Source organism: Pygocentrus nattereri, chromosome 24 (assembly GCF_015220715.1).
Source record: "Pygocentrus nattereri isolate fPygNat1 chromosome 24, fPygNat1.pri, whole genome shotgun sequence".
NCBI classification, from domain to species: Eukaryota; Metazoa; Chordata; class Actinopteri; order Characiformes; family Serrasalmidae; genus Pygocentrus; species Pygocentrus nattereri.
Genome location: NC_051234.1, coordinates 5,949,630 through 5,975,316, shown reverse-complemented (window position 1 = coordinate 5,975,316; position 25,687 = coordinate 5,949,630). Strand labels below are relative to the sequence as shown.

Below are 25,687 nucleotides of genomic sequence, written 5' to 3'. Positions count from 1 at the left end.
TCACTGAAGCATGTAGTAGCCATATTTCAGCACACGTTTCTCCATTTACCCACCTGGGCAAGCAGAGCGATGCAAGGAAAAGATAGGATTTCTTTTAATAAAAGATATGTCTATGTTCATGCACGGGAATACACGAAGTACTCACAAGACGGCATGAAGATTCCATGTCTACAAAGGTCTCATCTAAGTAGTATTTGGCCAGTTTTGACAGTTCAGCTCACCTTTAGACCCCAATTAATCTCGGGTACTCTTAAAGACGTAAACACTAAGGTCATGATATTTACTTCATTCTAATGAATACATGTATATTTGTTCATTCACTAAAAGTCTGGTACTACAGTAACAAGGCCTTCCTTACTGAACATGTATGGATCTTTTCACAAGGAGCTTACTTGAGGCTTGATGTAGAGCAAGACCGATGTGGAAATTTTAATTCAAACAACGAATCGCTGGCCACTAATTTTAGTGCTCATTAAAAGCTTCTGCGGGAGCTCAGAGTTTTACCTCTGTACAGCAGCCTTGTCAAGGATATCTTTAGATGCCCTGCTATTGAACGGCTCAAATCCCCTGATCCCAGATGGATTCATTTAAACCGTGTCATAATGGGCCGCTTACAAGTGATTACTAGCCGCTAGCTAATGGGCTAAACGCTTGAAGAAAGGCCAGGGACGATCTGATGTCACCCCAAACCCCTCCAGACAGCGGGAGTGAAATGATCAGGAGACCTTCAAGCCTAAACACTTCAGGTTTGTTCTCATTTTATATTCAAATTCGAGTCAACACTGCAATCCTGAAATTAAGAGCAGGGGAATAATCTCATGTGTTATTGATGGTAACACATCCAGTGCAGTGCAGTAGTAGTAGGCTATTAACTGTCAGCATGTCAAAGTTCTTAACCCTGGGATGTATTTTACTGCTGGGTGATTGACACTGTGTTCAATACAGACAGTAGAGCAAAACTACGCTGTACAATTTTCCAAAAAAAAATCTTACTCTGGTTAACAGAGAATGAAATCCAATAGTAGCACTTGAGCAAGAATGTGAACTAGCAATGCACTCCTACGCAGTCAAATTTGCACCTACATACTGCAATTAAATTAGAATCCTTTTGGCTCCATATGAGCTGATCAAGCTCTTTACCTCACTTCATCTTTAATACAGATGACCAGCCAGATACTGCATGGTATATACCATCACATGTAGGCATACACCGTCATTTCACAATGTCACATAATGTTTATTGAGGACACTTACTTGGTCCATCCCATTCTTCTGATTCCAAAGGGGGGTGTCTAGTCTTCTCATTCTGTCCCTCCATGTCTGTATCCCCCATCTCTCTCCTGCTGTTCTCTTCTCCTGGAACATGGAAGAAGAAAGTTCCTATTAACATGTCTATTGACACCTCTGAAAAAAACTGATTCCATCATTATCAGTAATGAACGTAACTCCTAAGTTGTGTTCTTAAGTCATAATTACGGGATTATTGTCAGTGGCACCAGAACTCTTTAATTAAACTGCAATTCACATGCTTTAAAAATGTCAACATGGAGCCACTGACAACAGGCAAATCAAGCTCATCTGAATGTTTATAAAAGATGTTAAATGTTTAAATATTTTCAGGTTCCCTCCATAAAGTCCATTTTTTGAACCCATGTGTGATTCCCATTAGTAATGTGAACAACATTCATTAGAGATAAGACAATACATGCAACATTTCCAAAGCGTCATCTATTTAACCCCTCAGAAAGAGGTATTTTTGTTGTGTGAAAATGACCTGCATTACTACGAAGGTAAAGGTCTCGTAACAGATGAGATGAGGTCAGCTAATTATAGCTGTCTAAAGTTTATTAGAATGTAGTCAAATGTATGCAGGCTGGAGGCAAAGTTAACAGAGTCAGTTAGGCTTTGTTCACACAGCAGGTAAAATCGCCCCAATCCAACCCTTTTCCTTATATGTGACACAGATCTGCGGCAATTCAACTCAGTCTGAATAGCCAGATCGGAATTCATGTCAATCCAACTCGACATTTGTCATAATTTTGTGCTGCTGAGACCATATAAACAATTAGGCTGATAGTTCTGTACCAAAAAATAGAAGGCACTTATCACAACCGCTCCTCAAAGAACAGTTAAAAGTCTGAAAGCAAAGTTTTAAGAATCTGAGGACATAAAGCAAAAAAGTGGTCGTGCCCTTTTTAGGGGGAGCTCGAACGCGTTCTGCCCAGCTGTCAGTCAGTGAAGCTTCATGATGTTCTGTGATGCTGGCGAAGATGAAGCTGATCCTCTGGGCACAACTGGCGTTTGTTGGCAGTCATGATTGTTTACCTCTGGATGAGCCACGTGAAGCAACATGAAGCTCTGTTCTTTTAAGCATCCGGGTCAGTTTAGGAGCTGATCTGTTCAGACTGATGTCGCACGCACATCACATTTAAAAGATATTGTGAACAGCCAAACAAAAAAAATCTGATTTGGTGAGGAAATCAGATTTGGGCCACTGCTGTGTGAACGGCATCCTTTTACTTCATTTTTATGTAATTTAACATCTAACAAGTTGTAGACAGTATTAATATGTAAGCAAGCCGACATCAAAATGTTTTAGCAGTAGTATCACGTATGTTACCATTTACTACACAACAGGGTCAAAATATACTCATCAACACAATCACCACACAAAATCCTGCAGCAAGTCCACACAGTTTACTGGCTCATCTACTTTGGCAGTGTTAGCAAACTGAGGTAACACCACCAGTTTTTATTTAATCTGAAGATAATATCAAATATTGTCTCTCCCTTTTACAGACAGCTTTTTGCTACTTTTTTGTACACTTTTAATGAAGACGTTGTCAAGCTTGTTTCTCTATGAAATTCAGAAGTGCTCCATGAACCGAATGAATGTCTTCTGTTGAAAAATACGTAAATCAGCATGAAGATGTAAAATCAGTGAGGCCCCTACATTTTCATTCCTAAACATCAGCACTAATGTACTGTATTCCCTACTATGATTACTACTGCTGCACTGAATACTAAAGTGTGCGGGTCCACATTCTATGTCTATTCTGTATCAACAGGTTTGCGTGTGCACTTCTGACATTTCTGTTCCTGATTAATGTCAAATGGCAAAATTGTGGCAAAAAAATGACTCTATGCAAATTGTTGTACACACAACAATACCTTTCATCAGATTCAAATCATAATAGATGTCCTCATCTACTTACAAACACAAATGTGATATTCATTGTTTAGTATCTGGCCGTCCAACAGAATTTCCTGTTATTTTCAATAAGCTATAAGTGAGAAATTATTTCTAATCACACCATGTTTTTTTAAACTTGAGATAAACCAAAGCATTTGTTGTTTAAATTTTAAAATATTTCAGAATATTTTGAATTTTATTCAATTTAAAGCTGCGGTCTATAGAAATAGTCTTCATTCCAGTGATATGGTGAATATGTCTTGTTGCAGTCCGACTGTATGGAGATTCCATAGGTGAGCAGGAAAGAGGAACAGTGGCACAAGATGAGATGGGAAGTGTGGAGAAAGCACTGCCTGTTTACTCCTGTTTGATCTTGTTTATGTGGTCTCTGAGTCTGCACGTACATGTGTGTGTCCTTGGTGTTAAGCAGTACATGTAAAGCTAGGCTCCTCTTAAGGAGCTCTCAGCATCTGGGCTCTGGGGGATTTGGGCAGATCCTCGTCTTAGCTATGAGAGCTTTTAAATTCACTGTTAAACACATTTCTAGAGAGTTGTGGGTTTTAGCCTGCTAGCTTGAGTGTTTACTGTATTCCTAGACGCAGCTTTCTGAAACCCAAGAGTGACACGCTATCCTTACATAGGCAGATATAATAACAATAATAGACTGTTTCTACTACCAGTTCATGAACGTTCTTAGCATGTCTTACAGTTTATAGACAGGAGTCATATGTACTGTAATGATATGTCCCAGATCTAACCTCTGCATGGTAAAAATCATTTTTCCTTCTAAGCGATCCTTTCTCCCTCCAAACAATGACAGGCAATGTAAAGACGAGATAAAAAAGCGGATGTATGGCTGATTTTTCATCACAGTCCTGTGCTGGAGCCGAAAGCGGAACCACCCCCACACACCCTTGCTGGCTACGTTCCTGTTCTAAGTGGAGCCACACTGAGTTCTCCCTCTATCCCTCCATATCTTTTAAATAACTCTACAACAGCCAACCTGGGGCCACTGGGGGCTAAGAGTGTCTTTCCGGTACTTATAGTCTTACCAGGGTTGGGGAAATTCTCCCAAAATACCATGGAGGAAAATGGTTAAACACAAGAAAACATACCTAAAAACATTGGGCCTCATTCAGCAGTGTTCTTGAAAAAGGTCCTACGAAAGTCTACGTCAGATTTATGACGTCTTCTTAAAGCGCAGAACTGTTCTCACCTTTGTGCTCTTGAGTGTGTGTGGATTCTGTTCTTACCTAAGAACAACTCCCCCAAAAAACACTGGTAAATGTCAGAATCTCTGTAAAAACTGCATAAGAGGGTTTTAAAAGGAAATTTCTTCTTAAGAACGGTTGGTGAATAAGGCCTATAGTTTACGTTTTTCAAGCTGTTTCATTTGCTAAATTTAAATGTAATGTTCTCACTCACTAGAGAGCCACAGCCAAGCAAGAGCAGTCACTGCAAAACACTAGTTTAACGGTGATGCCATTATAGAGGAAATATTTTAAAAAGTCACCCATGCGATAGGAAGGACTGAGTAATGTATGACACTTTGTTTATTACTATTTGAAGATTTAGAGCATTGATATTGCTATGATGTGCGTTTGTTCCAGTTTATTGTGTAATATCCAAAAAAAAAGTAGCTCGTTATAACACTGGCTCTAATAGAGACAGAGGGGCTTGAAGTTGGAGTGTCTTGTATAACATGTAGATTGAGCTATCACTCTACTCTAGCAATTGTTCTGAAAATCAAGTCATCAGAGCTTTTAAAGAAGGCAAAACAGCATACAATAAAATTAACTGAACTAAACGATAACAAACTAAACATGTTTATTCAATTTCCAGTCAAAATGGCTATAAAGTACAAGTTATTCATATTTCAGTATCAACAACTAAACATATTTCTTAACATTTAACAGTTTTGAACATTTACTGTGTCTATCATTTGGCCTCCTTTCTTTTCAGTTTTTCAAAGAAATAAAAAAACAGGGATATTTTTTCATACATCAAAAGTTCAATTATAGAAGATCATTTGCTCAGTGATGTTAAGGTCTGGGCTCTCACAACATCAGCAAGGTCTATATTTTTTCTTTTTTTCCCCACTTATTTTTCTTGGACTTTCCTTTTGCAAGTTGATTATTTTTCCAGTACTTTCTCTTGGAAAAAAATAGCTTAATTGCTATTTTGACTGGACACTGAAGGAATTGATGGCGAATTCTGGTTTTACACAGCGCTATGTAAAAACACAAAAATGCATTTAAATGGTTATCTCTAACCATCTGACATCATGCAAACTACAAACTAGTCACCTAATTATTTAAACTGGTGATTTTTAAGAATTGAGCAATCAAGTTTTAATAAGTAATCACGGTAGTCCTTGTGCCTAAAATTTAGAAACATGATTTGGAATATTTGGAAACTTAATACCCAAATGCCAGCAATCATATAAACAATACTCAAACATAAACCCATAGCAGAGAATAATGAAACAAAGAGCTCTGAAACTTTGTTGTTTGGTGAATAAAACTAAAATCTTATCTATAAGATAAGAACAACTGATAAGATAAGAACAACTGATAAGATTTACAGCGAGGAATTCAGATAGCCTGCTAATGCTGATAAGAAGTCATGTTTTTGTCCTTTAACAACTATTTCACAATGACACTCCTTCACATTAGCACCTTATGTTTCCTTTCAGTGGTTCTAGAGTGGCAGAATGGCACGGGATGTGGAAATGACCCCTCTAACATGGCGGAACGGCCTTTAGTGGCGCTCGGCACAGCAACGTGGGCCCATCCGGATGGGTTAATCTACAGATCGAACTCCCTCGCCATGGTGGGTTTAAGCCAGTTAAGACATGGCTCACTTCAAAGGCAGCCAGTAAACACGGCCAAAAGGATAGCAGCTTCCTGGCTGGCTCTGGACTGCTAGGCGCAAGAAGTGCACAGCGCTGTCCTACTTACTGAACATGAGGTCACTGTGACCTAGATTCCCTTATGCAAGTTCCTACTCAGGACAGTGATTTACTCTCTCTCTTTATTTCCCCCCATCTTTCTCTGTTTGCTTCTTCGAATCACACACACAAAAAAAAAACTTGCCTGACGATTTGTGTTGTCAGTCCAGGAGTGCCTCCTTAGCATACCCCTCATGTATAATGATGAGGATAACAAAGGTGAGTATCAACTGTTTCTCTACAGTGAAGCAAGAGAGGGAAGAGGTAAGAGAGAGAGAGAGAGAGAGAGAGAGAGAGAGAGAGAGAGAGAGAGAGAGAAAGCCAGGGAGATAACATTAAAGGCACTACCTTGATCTGGGGCGAACATGCTAAGCCCTGTAACGAAACGTATTGCGACTGTTTAATTACTGCTCAGGAAATGAAGCTACAAGATGATTCCTTAATTAAGCAGTGATTAAGGATTTTCTGCCTTCTATCTAACACTGTTTGCAATGCATTTTAAACACAATCGCCACGGCAACCTCTCCGGGAACAATGTCGCTGGGCTTGATGAAATTTTTTTCCTTCCCAGAATGCAGCAGGAATTGACAAGGGGAAAATCGTGCACACTATTAAAAGACTTTCGAAAAGAATGCTATACAAAGAACACTATGAGGATCTACAACCTTGCTTGCAGAAAGTTAACTTACTGCTTTGGATTTTTCAGTTCAGTTCATACTGATCTCAACAGTGCTTTTTCCAGAAATGTGGGTGTGGCCCCCTAATGGGTAAGCACTCTGCAGCAGTGGAAGGAAATCTTCTTAAGACCACGAGGAAGAAGCGCTGAGCAAAAACAAGACTCAAAGGAAAAACTCGCTAAGAGCATGAGGAAGAAGCACTGAGAGGAAGAACCAAGACTCAAAAGAGAAATCCATCCTCCTCTGGGTCATGACAGATTGCAATTGTGATACAAGTAGCACAAGGTTAAAGCAGAAGGCACTTGGATCATACAGAAAAGATCCAGGAGATGATGACAGTGACAGTGAGTTAAATATAAAACCCAACATAGGTAAGAAGGTCAATATGATTACAAAATATGTGGGTGTAAGGCAGCTTTGTGCAGTAGTTGGTGGTTATTAGCTAATTACAAATCAAGATATTTATAAGTTGGAAGGGATGTGATGGTTGATTACTCATTAAAACCTTTCAAGCAACCAGGTAAGGCTGGAATGACACGGGCAAATGCAGTTTAGCATCAAGAACGGCAAATCTGAAGTAGTCAAGTAGCTCTAGCACGCAGGAGGAACCTTAGCAGGAGTACTACACAAGGATCCGGCACCAACATTATGTCAAGCAACAGTAGCGGCTCAACGAAAAGCCACAACAGGGTGTATGTGGTGACTGTAGTGAAAGCGGTGACTCCAACAGGGATGCATGGCTACAACAAAAAAAACCACAGACGCACAGTAATGAGGGCACCCTGAGACGTCACCAACCCCAAATGAATGCTAGAGAGTGACGGGAAGATAGCAACACCCATCTTAGCTTATCTTGACCAGCTTTCCTCCCTTTTCCTTTGCTTTGTACAGTTCAGCTTTTTTATACTGTGAACAAGTGCTTTTTTACAAACTGATGATTTTCTAGGGCAGAATAAAATCTACACATGAAACATTCAGCAATTCGATCAAGTGTTGTGGGACTGGAAGCCAATAGTGATAAACATGGGCAGTTTTCAATATAAACCATGGTGAACATGAGTCATTATTTATGTAGTTTTTATGGTACAGTTTGCAAGTGAAAAGGTAATGGTCTGTGATAACCAGCTTATGGAAAGAATACCTAGTCCACTGTTATAATTAGTTACTATACCTCCCACTTGGCCATTTGGACAAGAGTTATGTACATGACTGTAGTCTGTAGGGATACACTGGGAAAATTTACATGATTCAAATGTGCCAGTTGACTGCATATGAATAAAATGTGTTACATCAACAGTTCTTGCCAAAAGACGTACACTACAAAACATGTAACACTTTCTTCATGTGCATTCATTTGACACATTTGAATCACGTAAATTCAAGGTCGCATGCAAGTTTCTGTAAGACAAAGAGCATTAAACCTCAGATTAATACATCTGTTACACTGACTGACTTTAATTCAACAGTCCAAGTTACAGATCAAAAATGCTGGTATTGTAAAAAAGATGACCTAATTGATACTATTTGGACTGGTACCACAAACCTTCAGAAGTTTCAAGTGCTTTTGTTTGATTTAAGGAGCAGAAACAGGCTCAATAGGGTGGAATCTACGGGATGTCTTAAGGCAACCACCAGAAGAACATCCCTGCCCTTGAGTCTGAATGATCAACAACTAACAGAGTTATTATTGTGTCTGATGGGACAGAGGTATTAGTTGCCTTTCAGATAGTTACAATCAAAAGTAAGGATCGGTGCATCACCAAAAGAGTGCCATTTTATGCATTCAAGGAAAACTGAATGTAAGAATGAAAGAGAGCAGACAATGGAGAAAGAGAATGGCATTTTCAAGTGTGTATGTCCATGAGAATTGGACATGTGAATGAACCCCAAAGAGGTGGTGAGCACAGCGCTATCAATAGCCTATCAGCCCTTCTCTTCAGCCTAATGGTAGCTAGGCTCATGCAGGTCAATAAGCTTACAGGCGATTTACACAAACGCCTCCTCCAGCAAGGTAGAAACAAAGTCATATTGGCTTTTTTCCCCCTCTCCCTCTCAGCACTGCCTCCACCAGCAGAGCCCTTGAAAATGTCAATCCGGCGCGGGCGATTTTAAGTAGATCTGAGCTTCCTAATCCGAAACAAACTGAGACAGAGAGGGAGATTGAGAAAGAGAGAAAAGGAGAGAAGGGAGAGAATTCTCTCCTATTGCTGATGGGCCACAATGAATGCAGACAGTGTAGTGCAGCAAACAAACATAAGGTCTAATTAAATGCTCACACTTTGTTCAGTAACTTTAAGTATTCATTTTTCTGCACTTGCAATCAAATGAACAAAGCAATATCATGATTACATAACAGTAGGATAACTAATAATCTTCATTACAGGAATAAAAGAGTAAAACTTGAAATTCAAATGGTCATCAGGCTCAACCACCCTCCAATTGACGTTTCATCCTCAGCTCATTTTCGTCTCAGCCCGATAAGCAGCACACCACGCAAATCTCTGCTATCCCAAACAAATTTCAAACGACAAGGAAAAAAGAGTGAGAGAGAAAGAGAGAGAAAATAACCCCGCAAAATCCCACAAAGCACCCTGGTGGAGAGAGGTGATTAGTGAGAGGCCTTGCCACTATCTCCTCCGAGGCCTATAAATTCCCCGTCATTATGGCATCTGGCAGTTCTGCTGGGCTCTATGCTTGGCCTGCTTTATCTCTGCTCGAGATGCAGTCTGGGAGGATGAAGATCTGCCTTGCCTAGATTGTCATACTTAACAAACATTAATGATTCATTTCCTCCACCGAGTCGAACGAAGGGGCGAAAGGGGTGGCTCAATTCATCTTATCGCCCAGCAAATTAGCATTTCCCCATATTTCCAGCCGCCGTACATTCAGAACTCCGCTTCTGCCAACTTCTCGATACTGACTGTGATTGGAGGAAAATGTTGAAGGGATCTTTCTGGTGGGGAAGATCCCAATTAGCTTGGAAATGGCATAAAAAAGCAGTATAATTAATTCTGCCACTTTCTGTTTGTTGGCTAGCCTCTGTGATTGCCCGAGATGGAAGTGGTATGAGGAGTCAGTGTCCTTTGCTGTGGGCAAAAATGACTCATACATATTCAAGCCTTTCCCTGACATGATGAAATCACCAGGACAGAATCATATCATGGCCACTGAGAGATGTTTAGCCAGTGATATGCTGATATAGTGGCAGCCTTCTGTGGGTAGTGGTCATCAGTGGATGCCATTGATCCCAACAATTCATTGCAATTTGGCGACTTCAGATTTTCCTGTGTTGAATTCTGTGGAGAAGAATTTTTCATAATGATGTCTTTAGAAAGACACCATTACTCCAAACATAGGCGATAGTTGGGTACTACATTTATTATTGGGCTTTGGCTCCTCCTGTAATACATATATCTCTTATAATGTGACTGATCTGAGCCACATCTTCCTTGCTAATAGCCTAAAAGTAAAAAAAAAATTAGAGGGGACATTTTCCCCTTTTGCACATATTTAAAATTTCCCGTAATTCCTTTAATAAAATTTTTGGACTATCCTGCTGATAGACAATTGATGGCTTATTGTCTGCTTGTATTTTTTGTGGTCTAGAGTAGAGGTTGTTGAAATCTACAGAACCAAGGTGAAATTTCACAATTTCTATAAAAAAGATGACATCCAGTAAATAAAACACCATAATTCTTACAATTATAGCAGAGGGTGTGACAAAGAGGTGTAAATTCTGGCGTCGAACTTGGTGTCTTGGTGCGACGGTCACAAGTCGGGGCTCCATAAATGTGAAATCGACCGTGCCCAGGACCTTGTTTGAAGAGAGCTTCTTTAATCGTCAAGGAGAAGGCAAGGTCGCCTCTCTGGAGTATTTGGGTCTTTCTTTATCCTTTTTCCCCTCTCTTTCTGGTATGTGTATGTGTGCGTGAGGTTCTTCTGATAGGGTCCCTACTCTCTGTCTCATGTTTATTCACGTTCCTTCGCTCGACTCGGCCTATTCAACAGCGGAGACTTCATTTCACACCGAACTATGCTGTTTCAATACCATTACGAGTGAAGCCATTGACGGAAGCCCCTCGATCATTTCATGGTACATGACTATGCAATGGCTCCACTGAAGCCGAAACACTCTCCAAATAGTTTAAGGTGGCCACTCAGAAGAAAGCTCTCCACAGTCTCCTCAGCCTAAGCTTTGAACAAAGGGCTGCTCATAAAACGCCAACGACTGATGTGCAAACGCAAGGGTCTCTTTCCTGGACAGCTTGTCATGTTTGTGGCTTTTTGAGGGTTTACTGTTATGAGCAGGATTTGCAATCATTATCTATGACATTTTGGGGGCATTGTTACCAGTATCAAGGGACACTGATTTGCTGTTGTTTGGTGTTGCCTCATAAATGGGCTGTGTGATGTTAAGGCATAGTCACACAGGAGAGTCATACTCATTAGAGCATCAAGGTTTCTACGGCATAAATGGCAAGCGAAGGGGAAAAAAGCACTGCTGACCAGGGATAAGATGTGAGGACCACCACAAGCTGTAGTTCCGAGGCGTGTGGATTAAAAATGAGGGGAAGGGTTTCTAAAAAGTCAAAGCAAGGGCTTCAAGGTGCAACAGTTATCTCAAGGGCCTCCCCTTTCCTCCTGGAAGGGTAAGGCAAATGGCTCCCACTTACAGAGCCATTCAACTTCTTGACCTTTGTGACTATAAGCGGCTTTGCGACTTCACCGCGCTCCGATCAAAGTTAATAAGAGTGCGGCTATGTTAATGAACACGGCAGCTTCGCTCTTTTGTGTTCCGACAGCTTTTTAATACCTATTATAGGCTGAAACTTTTAATGGAGGTTTTAAGTTCCCCCTGACAAGCTCATTTTGGAGCGAACAGCTACACGGATTCCTGGGTGCTCGACTAGGAGTTACTGTCTACCATAGATGGAACCTTGCTTGCCGGAGACCTTATTCTCCTCCACAGTCGCCACCACTGATAAAGGCCCAACGAAGAGTGGCTCCTTTTAAAAGCTCTGTCGTTCGACTCGGGGCTGGGGCTAATTACGGCACGCCGTCACTTTTGAGAGGGTTTACTTAATCAAGAGGCCCCTTCTTCAGTCTTCCCATAACCGAGGAATAACACTCGTAAACCGTTTAATGCCATCGGAATTGCGTCCGCTTTTAATTCGCGGCGCTTTGGCGTAAGTGGGGTGTATTTAAGCCACTACGACGCAGGGCTAAACGACTTTTAAAAGAGATCTAATTGAGGAGAGGATCAAGTAAAAAAAAAAAAGGCCACACCTGATGAGCGTGCACTTCTTGCTGTATGGGGGATGGGAAATGCTTGGCCGGAGAATTACCACACTGTGGTGCGATAGCAAAATAGGGGACTTAGAAGAATTAGTGTAGATAGGAAGGGAAATGGGAAATCTGACGTAAACAGCCGGTCAATGACAAAGAAAAGATTACTTAAGTATCTGCAAAATTAAACAGTTGGAAATTTAGGCCACTGTTGGTTTTACTTTGTGCATAGCCAATCAGAAAGTTAGAGGGAGCTTTTTTGCTAAACCTCTTGGTTCAGCCAAGACAAAGAAGCTATCAAAAGCTAATATGATAGACTCTGAAGTCAGTTTAAAAAGTGGTGTGATGTTTGCACTTTTCTGCTTATGGTAAGTGCAAAACTAATGAACTTTCCATACCCTTACAATCCTTCTTAACAAGACCATGGATGTACCTAAATATTGGTCTTCTGCACCCCTACTTCATCATTTGGTTTTGGATATTGGACATAGGCTCTCATTAAATTGCAAATACAAGCAGTCTTTAATCAGCCCATTTAAACAGCCATTTTTTTGCTGTTTCGCTTTTTCAAAACTTAAAAAAGGATATAAGCATATAATCAGATCAGATGCCTATAATTTAGATTTGTCTGAGATTTCAAACCAAACTCTAATGATAAAATAGACCTCTGGATGACCAGAGCACACGCATTTCTGGGCTACTATGCTAAAATATGTGTTTGATCCATTTAACTGCATTTATAATCCTGTACAAATAAATATCTTTTCATTAAAAATAAACATGATTCTGTCTGCCTAACTTAAGTTTCATCACTGTCCAAACTGACATGAGCTTGAATATCAGCCATAAAAACATATAAACCTTATTTGACCTTGAAAGTAAATATGGAGGCCGACATCAATATTAATGTTCTCACACTTACCTGCTGTGTTTTTTTCTTTTTTCTTAACAACAAAAAAAGATTATTACAGCGCATAGCTAATGTAAAACATAAAAAGATACTGTTTTTCAAAGAAACTCCCTGTGTAAAAATCCCACCAGGCACAATGGTTTTTAAATAGTGTGACAGAAATTTAATGCAAAAACACTTGGTTTCAAAGCACAAGCTGTTCATTAAAAAGTCAAATTCCTGGTGATGGGTGGCGAGTGAAGTTGGGTACTCCTGGGGTTGTGGAAGCTGAAAGCTTGGGGTGTGTATGCGTTTTGCCTGTGTGTGTGTGTATGTGTGTAGGGAGGGGCTGTTTGATTGACAGCTCTGTCATCTATTCCTCATAACCTGGAGGAGGCCACAAAATTAGCTCCTGTGACGGTGAGGTGTGACCAAAAAATGGAATAAATAGAATGAAAAAGAACAGACGCCTAATTGAAATGGAGTTCAAAGAGGTGCAGTACAGTAAGCTTGGCCTGCTTAGAGAAGGAGGCAGCTGGTGGGCTGGCCTTGTTTTTATATATGTGTGTGTATATACTACATTTGCTGAAGTTGTTCAGTGATATTTGTGAAAGCCTGAGCACACACACATTATGGCCATCCTGGCTGCACTAATATAAAGGGTTAGCCAGCTCTGTGACTGCCATCTCCCAGATCAAACTGCTGTCCTCAGGTACATAGCAGGAATCAGATATCAAACAGTGCGGCTACAAACCTGGGCGCAGAGGTGCTGGAGGCTTTCCCATGCCTTTACTGGGCCTGCCAGGAGCACGTGTGCCCAGTCTTCGGTCTACAAACTCCCACCAAACCGGGCGAAAAACACTGATCAGAGAGAGCGGAGGCAAAGGCAAGGGAAGAGGAAGCGGCCTCTATTGGGAACCAATTAGTGAATACCGGGCTTTTATTTATACATTAATTGCTGAGGATGTCTGTGTTCAGTTACAATTTATCTCACCGTGACAAGTGTTGGGTACAAAGGATGCTACTGGCTTGTTTGGAAGCAGGTGTGTTTTGTAGGAGACGCATGGAATTCGAAAATGATTGAAATGCATTGAGGGACATACCGAAAGAAAACTCATTTATAATCTTCTTTTGATATACAAAAAGTGGTGGGGCTGCTTCAGTGGAATAAGTTAAAGCTCAACAATAAAACCAAACAATATTGTCCTGAAATAGTTTGAAGTGTTGACAAGAATTCAGGGGAATAAATGATGCCTGCAGTTGTCTGTCTTAAGATGGGAAACAAATACAAAACATGTCAGACATCTCTAAAACTATGATACGTATTTATCAACTGAGAAAAGTGATGATCAGGGATCAGCGTTTGCCTCGCAGCCTCTAGTAAACATGACTATGGACACAATGGAATATATGCAATATATAATGCATATTCATTCATTGTTTGCCATAACTTGTTTAAGTAAAAATGGTTTCAAATCCATTTATAATTTGGCTTATTTCGGTCAGGGAATCTGACCTTTGTTGCAGAAGTACTCCATGTCCTCACAGGTGAGGTTGTCTGCCTCAAAGTCTGCTGTGAAGTTTTCCTCCACGGAGAACTCATCTTTAGCCACCAGCTCATTTCCATCTGACACACATTCCTCCTCTTCTTCTTCCAGACCATCGTCGAGGGGACCTAAGCACACACAGGACATACACGATGGACTTACATTTCAGATGTACACAGAAACTCTTAAAACAAACTGAACAGTCCAGTATTACTACGTTACCTATTGTGTCGGACTAATTGCCATCTTAGTAATTTGTTGCATAAACCGTGCACACTTTCTTTCCTTTTCAAGTCACTTTATAATCTGTATTAGTACCAGGACACCTTCACGTTTTTCTCATTTTAATTTTCTTTACGTTTGGATTTGTTTGTAAATATTGTCAAAATGATCAGTAACCTACTCTATCAAAGCTTTCTTTCAGTATCTGTTCTTTCAATGACAACAATTACCCTAAAATCATTGCTAGATCTTCTTACCAGTCAGGAGCGTAGCAACGTTATAGTAAAAAATGCCTACAGAGCGAAAGGTGAACGGTTTTAGATCATGACTGCTAAACGTACCACCAGTCGGCTGATGCCCAAACACCTTTCTTTAAAAGATACTGAAGCATAACATGTCCTGAGGTGTCTCAAGCTATTCTTTAATCAGAACCTATAATGTAGTCTAATAGCAGAGCCAGTGGTTAAGCAGCTACTGCAGTACAGTTGTATCCCACACGCTTCACCTCATCATGCCTGCAGTCTAAAGCTGATGACTCAGAAATGGTCCCTGAAAAAACGTACAGTCCAACATGACCGTCCTGAGTAATGAGAAGTGAAAACTGCTTGTGACCAAATACGAAATGGAATCACACCAGTTCATATGCTCATTATAGAAAATAAGTTCTCCGTCCCACTTCTCTTTGACCAAAGCTCTTGCCAGGAGAACAGTAGAACAACTAGAATTGCAGCTGCAATGTCAAAACTCGACAAGCGGCAAAACAATGCGACAGGAGAAAAGTTGCTCACTTGCTGCCTCCTGACTTTTAGCACCGGCATTAGCATGGGAGCAGGAAAGAAAATACTTTTATTAATTTGTTCGCCTTATCACTGGGTACAATGTTGATTTTCCATTTACATACCATGCCTTTGGGTAATACAACGCTGCAATCTTAAAGGAGACATTTATTCCGTGTGATTAATTTTTCCCCCCTCTGTGCAATATTATTTCTTTAAATCTAAATGATTTCAGGAGTTTTGCTCATAGCCGTACATCTCTTTTTGGTATTTGCATATTACTGTTTTTTCAGCAATCAAGGGCACTGATGGAATTACAGCCACCTGAATTGTATTAGCACAGCAAAAGAAAAATGACAGGCCTATATGTATTCACACTGCATTTGAATAAACCACCTTTCTAGAGCCTCAAATAGCAAAAGCTCACTGCAACTAGCAAGAAATTAGCAGTATTCTACATTTGAACTATTATTCCATTGCTAATTTTAAATGGACTAGTCATTTCGCTGTAGCAGGTATTGATGCCTGTAACATGTCAACACTCTTACAAATGAAGTTCGAGAGTTGCTTGCATGTCCCCAGAGAAGGCTCCTTGTTTGTGTAATACCCCCACTGCTGCACCTTGGGTGCTGTTTGTTCTAGCGTAGCGGTGGGCTGAGCGCCGCTTAATAAAGTGATAATTCTGGTTCAAACCCCCTCGGAGAGTGTGCGCTCCTCCTGTCCGCTTTTCTTCTGTAAAAAGGGGGCCTCCCTGATCTCTGCAAAACGGCCCTGCTCTTTTCATTAAGGCTCGCAAATGACTCCTTTGTAGCGCCGCAGCGTCCGCGGGTAGCTAGGCTGACATGAAACGAATTAGCGTGGCGATCGCTAATAGACGCGGTGTGAAGTGCCGGAGAGTGGCACTTTAAATTAGGATACAGTTTTATGATCTTATCGCCGACCCAGGCCCTATGCACTGAGTCGCAGGAGGAAAAGGAAAGAGAGGAAGAAAGAGAGAGAGAGAGCGAGAGAGAAAGAGCGAGCGAGGCTCACTCACACTCAATACGTCTCAATATGCTAAAGGAGTGGAGTGCTGATAAGCATCGAGCGCCGTATCAAGGGGAGATTGCTGGAGCTCAACGTGTTTGGCAGGGCGGAGGAGAATTGAGAGGAAATGTTTCTAAACACACGCGACTCTCTCACACACACACACACACACACACACACACACCCACACACACACACACACCTTGAATGAAATAAATTCACAACGCTGAAAGAGGCACACAAGTCAGAAGCCTTATAAACTTCACCCAGCTAAGTCTGAGATCCTCAAACTGAAGAAGTAAAAGAATTCAACAGATTTACAAGATACACCTGGACCACTAAATAGAAAATGTTTTCAAAGGCTACTTCATATGACCGACAATGATTAGCCAAAGTTGGAGCACCTTTCTGCACATGTTTAGCTTATTATACAGTATTCATGGCATGGCGAGCCCTGCAATAATTTCAGACAGAAAACGATAAGAATAATGACTTTCTAAACGACACCCACCACATCCCCAACTCATTTTCTGATAGGGCTGTCCCTCCTCTATATTTAGTTGTGTACTGTTTAAAACCCTGTCACACTCGATCAGGTGCAGGTGGGCTTCCATGGATGTTGACTGTGAACGAAGGCATCAAACTCAAGAAACACTAGCGGTCATTCAGACACTTCAGCAAGGTGCCATTTCGCGTCACTGGTAAGAAAAATGTACACAGCGTGGGTAGAAGCCACTGTGTGTAGAGACAGATGTCGATAAAGAGAATATCATAACAGTAGGTGAGAAGAGTATTCTTACTTAAAGACTTCATAACACATTCACAACAAAGAAAAGGAGCCAAAAATAGGCTTATGCAGCCATTCAGGAATGCTATCGTCAGTTGCTTAAGGCCACAAAAACATGTTACAAGTTGTCCACATAAACATTTATAGCATCTATGTATGACTCACAAACGAGTCAGCTTATAAATGTTTTATGAAGCTCTTAAGAGAACTTAGATTAAAGTGTTAATGTGACTGCAATTTTTGAGAATTGATGCACCTGCCAAAACTACAGCTTTGCACAGATGAGAGTGATGTCAGGTATGGCAACAAGCTCCCTAACCTACTCTTCACTATAAGGTACAACTCAGCTAAAATGGTACACATTAGATTAACATCCACAGAGCATGTGCAGTGTTTAACACTGTACAACCTACAGCACAAACATATTGTGTTCTGCATCAGCTACAGTAACAGTAAAGGAATGCAGGGTTTACACTCACTGCACAGCATGCTTGAAACAGAGCTGTGTCCTGTCTAGCGCTCTCTCTCTCTCTCTCTCTCTCTCTCTCTCTCTCTCTCTCTCTCTCTCTCTGGTATAAACATTAGTACAATGAGCCATGCTAATGTAGTGTATGCTATCTGAGAGCTGTCCAGATCACACCTTCCCTTCTGCTCTCCTTGTGACCTCTTTGAGATAACCATCAGATCTACAGATACCCCACGTGTCCATTTTATCCTTCCCTCCAACAGCTTACACACACACACACACCTAAAGCAAGAACCTCATTTAACCCCTCAAAGTCTACAGTTATTATAGTTGCCTTTAGCCGCTGCTGAAGTTTATTAAATTTTACAGCCATTTACACTGTCAGTATCATCTGTTTTCAGCTAGTCATCTTGACTGGAGCATTAGGCCACAAGAGCACACCACTGTGTGATGCAGCTGACCAACAGAGGCACATCACAAACAGTGCTAGTGGACACACAAGCCTGGCTGGCTGCGACGCTGAAGGAAAAACCAAGCCTAAAGTCTATCATTACCCCAAGATACCAGCTGCTCCTTTGGAAGAAATCCAGTTGAAACACTATATTTCCAAAAATATTCACTCACCCATTAAAATCATTGAATTCAGGTGTTCCAATTTCTTCCAATGTCCACAGGTGTACAAAACCAGCACATAGGCCTACAAACTGCTTCTACAAACATTTGTGAAAGAATGGGTCGCTCTCAGGAGCTCAGTGGATTCCAGCGTGGTACCGTGATCGGACGCCACCTGTGCAACAAGTCAGTCATGAAATTTCCTCAATACTAAACATTCCACAGTCAACTGTCAGTGGGATTATAACAAAGTGGAAGCGAAGGGGAACGACAGCAACTCAGCCACGAAGTGGTCAGCTATGTAAAATGACAGAGCGGGGTCTGCGGATGCTGAGGGGCATAGAGCACAGAGGTCACCAACTTTCATGTCAATCACTACAGACCTCCAAACTTCATGTGGCCTTCAGATCAGCTCAAGAACAGTGTAGGGAGCTTCATGGAATGGGTTTCCATGGCTGAGCAGCTGCATCCAAGCCAAGCAGCGGACAGGACTCAAGCGCCGCCACTGGACTCTAGAGCAGTGGAGATGTGTTCTCTGGAGTGACCAACCACGCTTCGCCGTCTGGCAATTCAGTAGATGAGTCTGGGTTTGGCAGTTGCCAGGAGACGGTACTTGTCTGACTGCATTGTGCTGAGTGTAAAGTTTAGCGGAAGGGGGATTATTATATTATGGTGTGGGGTTGTTTTTCAGGAGTTGGGCTCGGCCCCTTAGTTCCAGTGAAAGGAACTCTTAATGCTTCAGCAATTTCATGCTTCCAACTTTGTGGCAACAGTTTGGGGACGGCCCCTTCCTGTTCCAACATGACTGTGCTGCACTGCACAAAGCAGGTCCATAAACACATGGATGAGCAGGTTTGGTGTGGAAGAAATTGACTGGCCTGCACAGAGTCCTGACCTCAACCCACTAGAACACCTTTGGGATGAATTAGAGCAGAGACTGCGAGCCAGGCCTTCTTGTCCAACATCAGTGTCTGACCTCACAAATGCGCTTCTGGAAAAATGGTCAAACATTCCCATAAACACACTCCTAAACCTTGTGGAAAGCCTTCCCAGAACAATTGATGCTGTTATAGCTGTAAAGGCTGGGCCGACATCATATTAAAACCTATGGATTAAAAATGGGATGTCACTCAATTTCACATGCATGTGAAGGCAGACGACCGAATATTTTTGGAAATATAGTGTATATCACCCAATGCCAGTACCTTCAGATTTTATCACAAGAATTTTCACTGATGCAGGTTCAGTCAGTAGCACGCGTCAGAAATTGCTTTGTGGTATCAGTGTCCCCATCCAGTTCCAGTATCAGCACTGATACCAAATTGGTTGTTTTTCTATACTTTCATTTCACTTTCAGTTTTCAGTTTGTTTTAGTATAAAAAAATTTGGCAAATGCTAAGGATGTTCTTTCCTTTTCCCCAACTTTTCTACTTACAAAGACAAATATAGTTTAGAATCCGTAGTGTCTGGTTTGACAGAATTCGTTCACTTGTTTTAATGAGCTATGAAAAAATTTAAGCAGAGGGATTTCAAGGTATAACATAACAGGGTGACATAAGAGGGCTTAATTCTTCCTTTCTGTATAATGACATAATATTTCAATATCCAACTGAAATACTGTTTCATGGACAACTCAAACTCTGAACCTTTCATGGGAGACAACACAACAACAGCACAAACTACTAAATATCAAATGGAAATTGGATCAGAATGTGTGAGTTAAGGTGACTGGCTGTCAACGTGAGTGTATGGGAACGTGTATGAATGTGTGTGTGGTGGGCTGGAGGCGGGCCAGCACTGGTCGGGGGGCCTCTGATGGCGATAGCGCGTTTTATCAGCGGGAGCCACAGTGTGGCATCCATGCCACAAACTGGGCCTCCACTACGGCTCCTAATTAGGGTGGAGGTAATTGAATCGAACAGAACAAAGCGGCAGATCTCTACAAGCATGGAAATCATTTTGCTCCCACCTACACCAGGCTTTTTTCCCCACCCTTTCTTTTTTTTTTTTTTTAATCTCGCCACGCCATTGAAAACGGGACCAAGCTTGGCCGGGGGATAAAAAACACGCGCCCAGCACCTGAGACCCAACATGAATGCAAAATGCTCTTCAAATGCCTATAGGGACGTCCGGCCTGGCTTAAGCCCCGCCGGGCTTGGACTGCAACCTGCCTTTTGTGCCAAGGCAGAAACTGGTGCGCTGTTGGAACATCCAGGTTAGAGCATACACGTACACACGTATACACACATACTTTTATTGTGCGCCTTGATACAAACACATAGTGCAGCGGAGCTTTGGAGAATCAACTTTGTTTCAGTCGCAATACCTTGACGCCACAACTCGACACTCTGTAAAGCATTTTTTGAAGCGATGCAGAAGAAACACTTTTGGTTCCTAAAAGAATAGGGATGGCATAAACTACTTTTTCTTTTCTGATACCAATATCCATATTGAAACTTTGAGTATTGACCAATACCAAACATACTATTTTAAATCGAAGCACTTCTCTTAAGAAGAACATCTAAAAGTAGGCTATTATACTCAGTCTTTTCAAATAGTTTACTACCCAACAGGAGGATAGAAAACATCACATCACACAATGTAAGTGTATACATGCTTCATCCATGGTTTCTGTCATCATTAAGGCTTTGAAATATCCCATCAGGTATATTTTTGACAGAGCCTCAAATGTAAATTTAATCTAAGCCTCCCAATTTGGATTTAATTCTCCTTGTAATGTCAGAAAGCAAGAATGAGAGCAGAAGAATTTTTGGAGTAAATCTAACTTAGCAACTTATTTATGATTTAATCCAATCCAAAGGCCACCAGAAGCTTAGGAGACAGGCCACTCTATCCATTAGTAGATTTATGCACAGTTTGTCACTTTTATATGAAAAACGTCTGAGATAAGCAACATGATATTTATCTTCAATGTGATAAATTGTGTCAAATTACATCACAATATGCTTTTTTGAGTATATTGTGGATATTGTAAGTAATATTGTCAGTAATGAATCCTACAGACCTCACTGCGGCCTCTACCAGCCATTCTGCAATTCACTGTCATGGTGGCAGGCAGCCATGATTTAATAAGATGAATTTGGGTGAAAACATGATATTTACAGCATTCTCCAACATTAACTGCATTTAAAAAATTTTTTTGTTAAAATATTAAAAGTTTTTCATTTGCAACAAAAGATTTGACACATTTACACATCATTATTTACGATGAATCCCTTCCAACACGGATGAACAGAGTATTCTGTTTATCAGATCCGGAGTCTGACAGGATTCCAGCTCATCTAAACAGCAGTGATTATTATGGAATTAAGCTCAAGATTCAAATTTTTAAAATCTTAGCAATGTGTTTTATAGCTATTTTAGCTGGGTCCAAAGGGTCAAAACTGCATTTAGTTGAACTCAGAGAAGTGCAGTGAAATGTTAAATAAAAATGACTGCATTCATAGTTTTAATAGAGTTTTTTCAATGCGGATTTACACCATTTGAAAATTCTAACAACATTTCCCAATTAAGTGACAAATCAAAAGTTATTTTTTACAGACTTTTTAAATTTACAGATGTTAAGAATGTTCTGTTGTCAATTTTTCTGTCGAAGGTTTTGTACAACACAGATTTGCATGAATTTCAGATAGGGTTTAAAAAAGGGAAGTAGTTCATCCAATTCTGCACAGCGATCAAAGAGATGGGAAGTTAATGTTCCAATGGCAGGCCAAAGCAAATGGCCATCTGCGGAGATGACAGCTGATGAGGCCGAATCTGCTTTGGCCGTGTGTGTATGTGTGTTTGTGTGCACATGTGTGTGGAAGGAGAGCAGAGTGGAACAGCATCAGCACAGACTGGGTGCTCTCATAGCTGCAGTCTGTGACCAAGAATAAGCGGCGGTATTGTTTAACTTGATTTTCCGGTTGCTAAGCAATGTAATTCTGGTGATTAGAAATGGCTGCGTTCCCTAAATTCAGCCACTTACAATCAACAGTCAACAAACGGTTTCTGAAACCTGCATGTAAAATCTTGGAGAGAACTGGGGTGGAGAGACTTGTGGGAATCAGGAAACAACCACACATCCACCTCTTTAAAATACTGTGGCATGGCTTTCTGTGAGTGACAAGGTAAAACTATATATATATATATATATATATATATATATATATATATATATATATATAACTGAAATTTGAGAAATGGAAGTTTAGATGTTTGTAGGCACTGGTATAAAGAGGCAATAACCTAGGGGTGGGCATACATGTCTTTTTCTAAGCATATTGTGGATATCTTCAGTGCTTAAACAGCTAAAGAACTGCATGGTTCAATACAAAGAGAACATAATTAGTCCTGTTTAACTGGATTCAGTTAAGTACAGTATGTGAAACATTGAAAAAAATTGTGCTCACAGGTTTTTGATTTTTGATTAATATGTTTTAGATTATTTGTCTGTTCCAACCATTCCAATAAAAAATAGGTCTTAATGAGTATCATGTATTGTAAAAATGTCTTGTTTTGATGTTACATTTTTGGCATATTGCTGCTATAACAGTTCTCACTGTATGATATTTAATTACTAATGCTTGCCATCCTCCATTGGTATAGCAAACACCAAATTTTCCTATTCTTGGCACTAGTATAGACAGTATCTTGAGCAGAATCTTTAGACTCATCTCTCCAGCATGGTCACTTAATAGGAGAAGGAAAAAGGTTCTTCATTTTATGCCATTTTAATGTAACAACATTTTAAGACATCATTTCTGAACCACTTCTATCGTTCTAATGTGGAAATGTTCACACACTGAAAAAGGCAGCTGCTGGGGACATAAATACATATAAACTGAAAGGTTTTAATATTATGTTTGCAGCATACACCTTTTAAAGGCAATGGGTCCTGTGCCTGGACGTAACTGTTAATGCATCCTCACAAATGACAAAATATTTCATTAGAATCATTCTCTGGGTCTCCACAGTGACTTTTGTTTCTAGCAGTATCTGAGCTCAGAACTGGCTTTCTCTCTAACCTATTGGTAACTAGCAAAGATACTTTCTCTAGACAAAGCACTTCTTGTAAGTCACTCTGGATAAGAGCGTCTGCTAAATGCTGTAAGTGTAAATGTCATCAACTACTGTTATAAACCGCACACACACGCAGTCAACAAATAAAAAGCAAACTCTGATGTGCTTTGAATTTCCATAGTTTCTGTCCTTTTGTTTGACTCAAATCATGGCTTGTCCTGCTGCTGCGCTTCCATGTGCATATTAAAAGCAGCCAAAGCAGCTCTGCACTGTTTTCCATGTCCAGCGCCTTTTCGAATTGGAGTGGCATAAAAACACGACTGGCATTTGACTAGGCCATTAAAAATCTGGAGGCTCCTCTGAGCGTGCCTTTGGGCCTCGGCAGATGCCAGGCTCTCTGCCTTGCTTTTGCTCTCTTTCCCCGCACACACACACATACGCAGTCCCACTCAAACTGGCACATGCAGGCGCCTATTAAAGGCTCAGGGTCGTCCTCCAAATGTTCAACACCAATCGTGCTCTATGAAGCTCAGGTGTGAGCTCTTATTAGCTCCTGCTCTCATTTTGAGGCCGGCCCAATTTGGACAACCATGCCTTATACACACTCGCTGATAGCTCTGCATCAAACATGAGACGAATTTTGAGCGTTTTGGTTATTTTGTGTCTGATATTTTCAGAGTTTAAAGGGCACAACAAGGTTAAAAGAAGCTCCTTTACTGTTGGTTGCGCTGTGACAGTTTCTGAGCAAGCATGTGCAGACCTTCATTAAATGGCAGCTTTGTTTGATCGCACTTGAAAAGGTGTAAAAAAATAGATGTAATTAAATGCTTCAGCGTAAAAAAGTTAGAGGTGAAAGTATCAAGTCAGAATACCTGGGCAATGCATTTGGTTCACAAGAAGTGTAGGTGAACGATGCACTAAAATGTTTGACCAAAGATGGTCAAAAATGGAGCTATCAGTTTTCACCCATAAAAGAAACATTAAACATTTTGCCCCAAAACAAAGAAGCATTAAACAGGCCAACAACAAAGTGTTAAATTGTAAGTTTTTACAAATAATTCGAATGCTAATATAAATGAGAAATAATGATTAAAACCCTTTTTCTTCCTTTCACTCTTTCACTAAAGGTTTCATACTGGTTGAAAATATGACGTCTCACCTGATACGCAGAAAGCAGCAAAGCAACAGAAGCACAAAGGAAAGTCTCCATGAGCGCACTAGCACCATCTGTAGCCACAGTTTTTGAAATGACGAAAAATTCACAAACAACTGTGCCAAGTACATAGAGTTCTATGTCCTGGACGACTGTAGTCAAGGAGACTGGATTTGTAGCTTACATACTGTAATTATTTCAGAATGTTTATTTTATGTAAACTACGTATTCACTGACAGCTTTTTCAGTATTTGGTTATCATTTTTGGCAAATTTCAGCCAAGAATTTTCATTCTGATACATCATTGCTTTCAGCTAGCATGACTTTTCAAGTCATGTTCATGTTTCCTTCAAGGATTCGGAGAAGTGACAGTCTGAAGACTGATAACTGACATGGTCTGATTAATGTTTCTGCTCATTCACTTTAATTTGTGCTTTCAAATCTTTGTGACCTAAACAGTTAACCCACCATGGCTCTTATTACCATAGTTTTAAATCAGTCCAATTTTATGTTAATGGACTAAATGAGTAGAGAACGATTAGCATGTCAAATAATTCAGATGAAATACATATTTTCTGAGATGGATATATCTGACACGGCAATTTCATTTCAACGCTAAAGGACAGAGAGTTTCTTTCGCAATAAACTCCTCATTAATTCAATTCTAATTTGCTTCCGGTTCTTATTTCTACTATTGATAGTTCCACTTCTTAATACCCAATCCAAAAAGAGAAAAAAATTATATCACTGCTGTAAGTCTGAGGGAACAGAGCGGAGGATAAGATCTAAATATTACCCATGCCAAAGAGAAGTGCGAAGTCTGATGAACATTTCAAAAGAACAATTCTTTATGGATCGGCTAAATCTTTTTTTCCACTTTTTAATTAAAAGTAAAGAAAATAGAAGTTAATTATCCTGTAAAGATTAGCTGGTGGGCATCTTTCTGTAAATTGGTTCTAATTAAAAGGAAATTGTCAAATGACATTCAAAGTGCTGTCCTTTAAAAGTGTGACAGAGGCAAGGGTTTTTCTTTTTTTTCTCCCCCTCTCACTCTCTGGTTCTTAATTCTTGATCTGGCCTC

At 40.4% G+C, this 25,687-nt stretch overlaps 1 protein-coding gene across 1 annotated transcript in view; it reads right to left on the bottom strand.

The window, feature by feature from the left end:
* zfpm2a (zinc finger protein, FOG family member 2a) overlaps window positions 1–25,687 on the bottom strand; it is a 163,067-nt gene that overhangs the window by 106,076 nt on the left and 31,304 nt on the right. The window contains exons 2-3 of the mRNA XM_017715636.2: window positions 14,512–14,670; window positions 1,255–1,356 (exon numbers count right to left, since the gene is read on the bottom strand). Of these exons, the coding sequence (XP_017571125.1) occupies window positions 1,255–1,356; window positions 14,512–14,670 (261 nt within the window). The remainder of the gene's footprint in view (window positions 1–1,254; window positions 1,357–14,511; window positions 14,671–25,687) is intronic.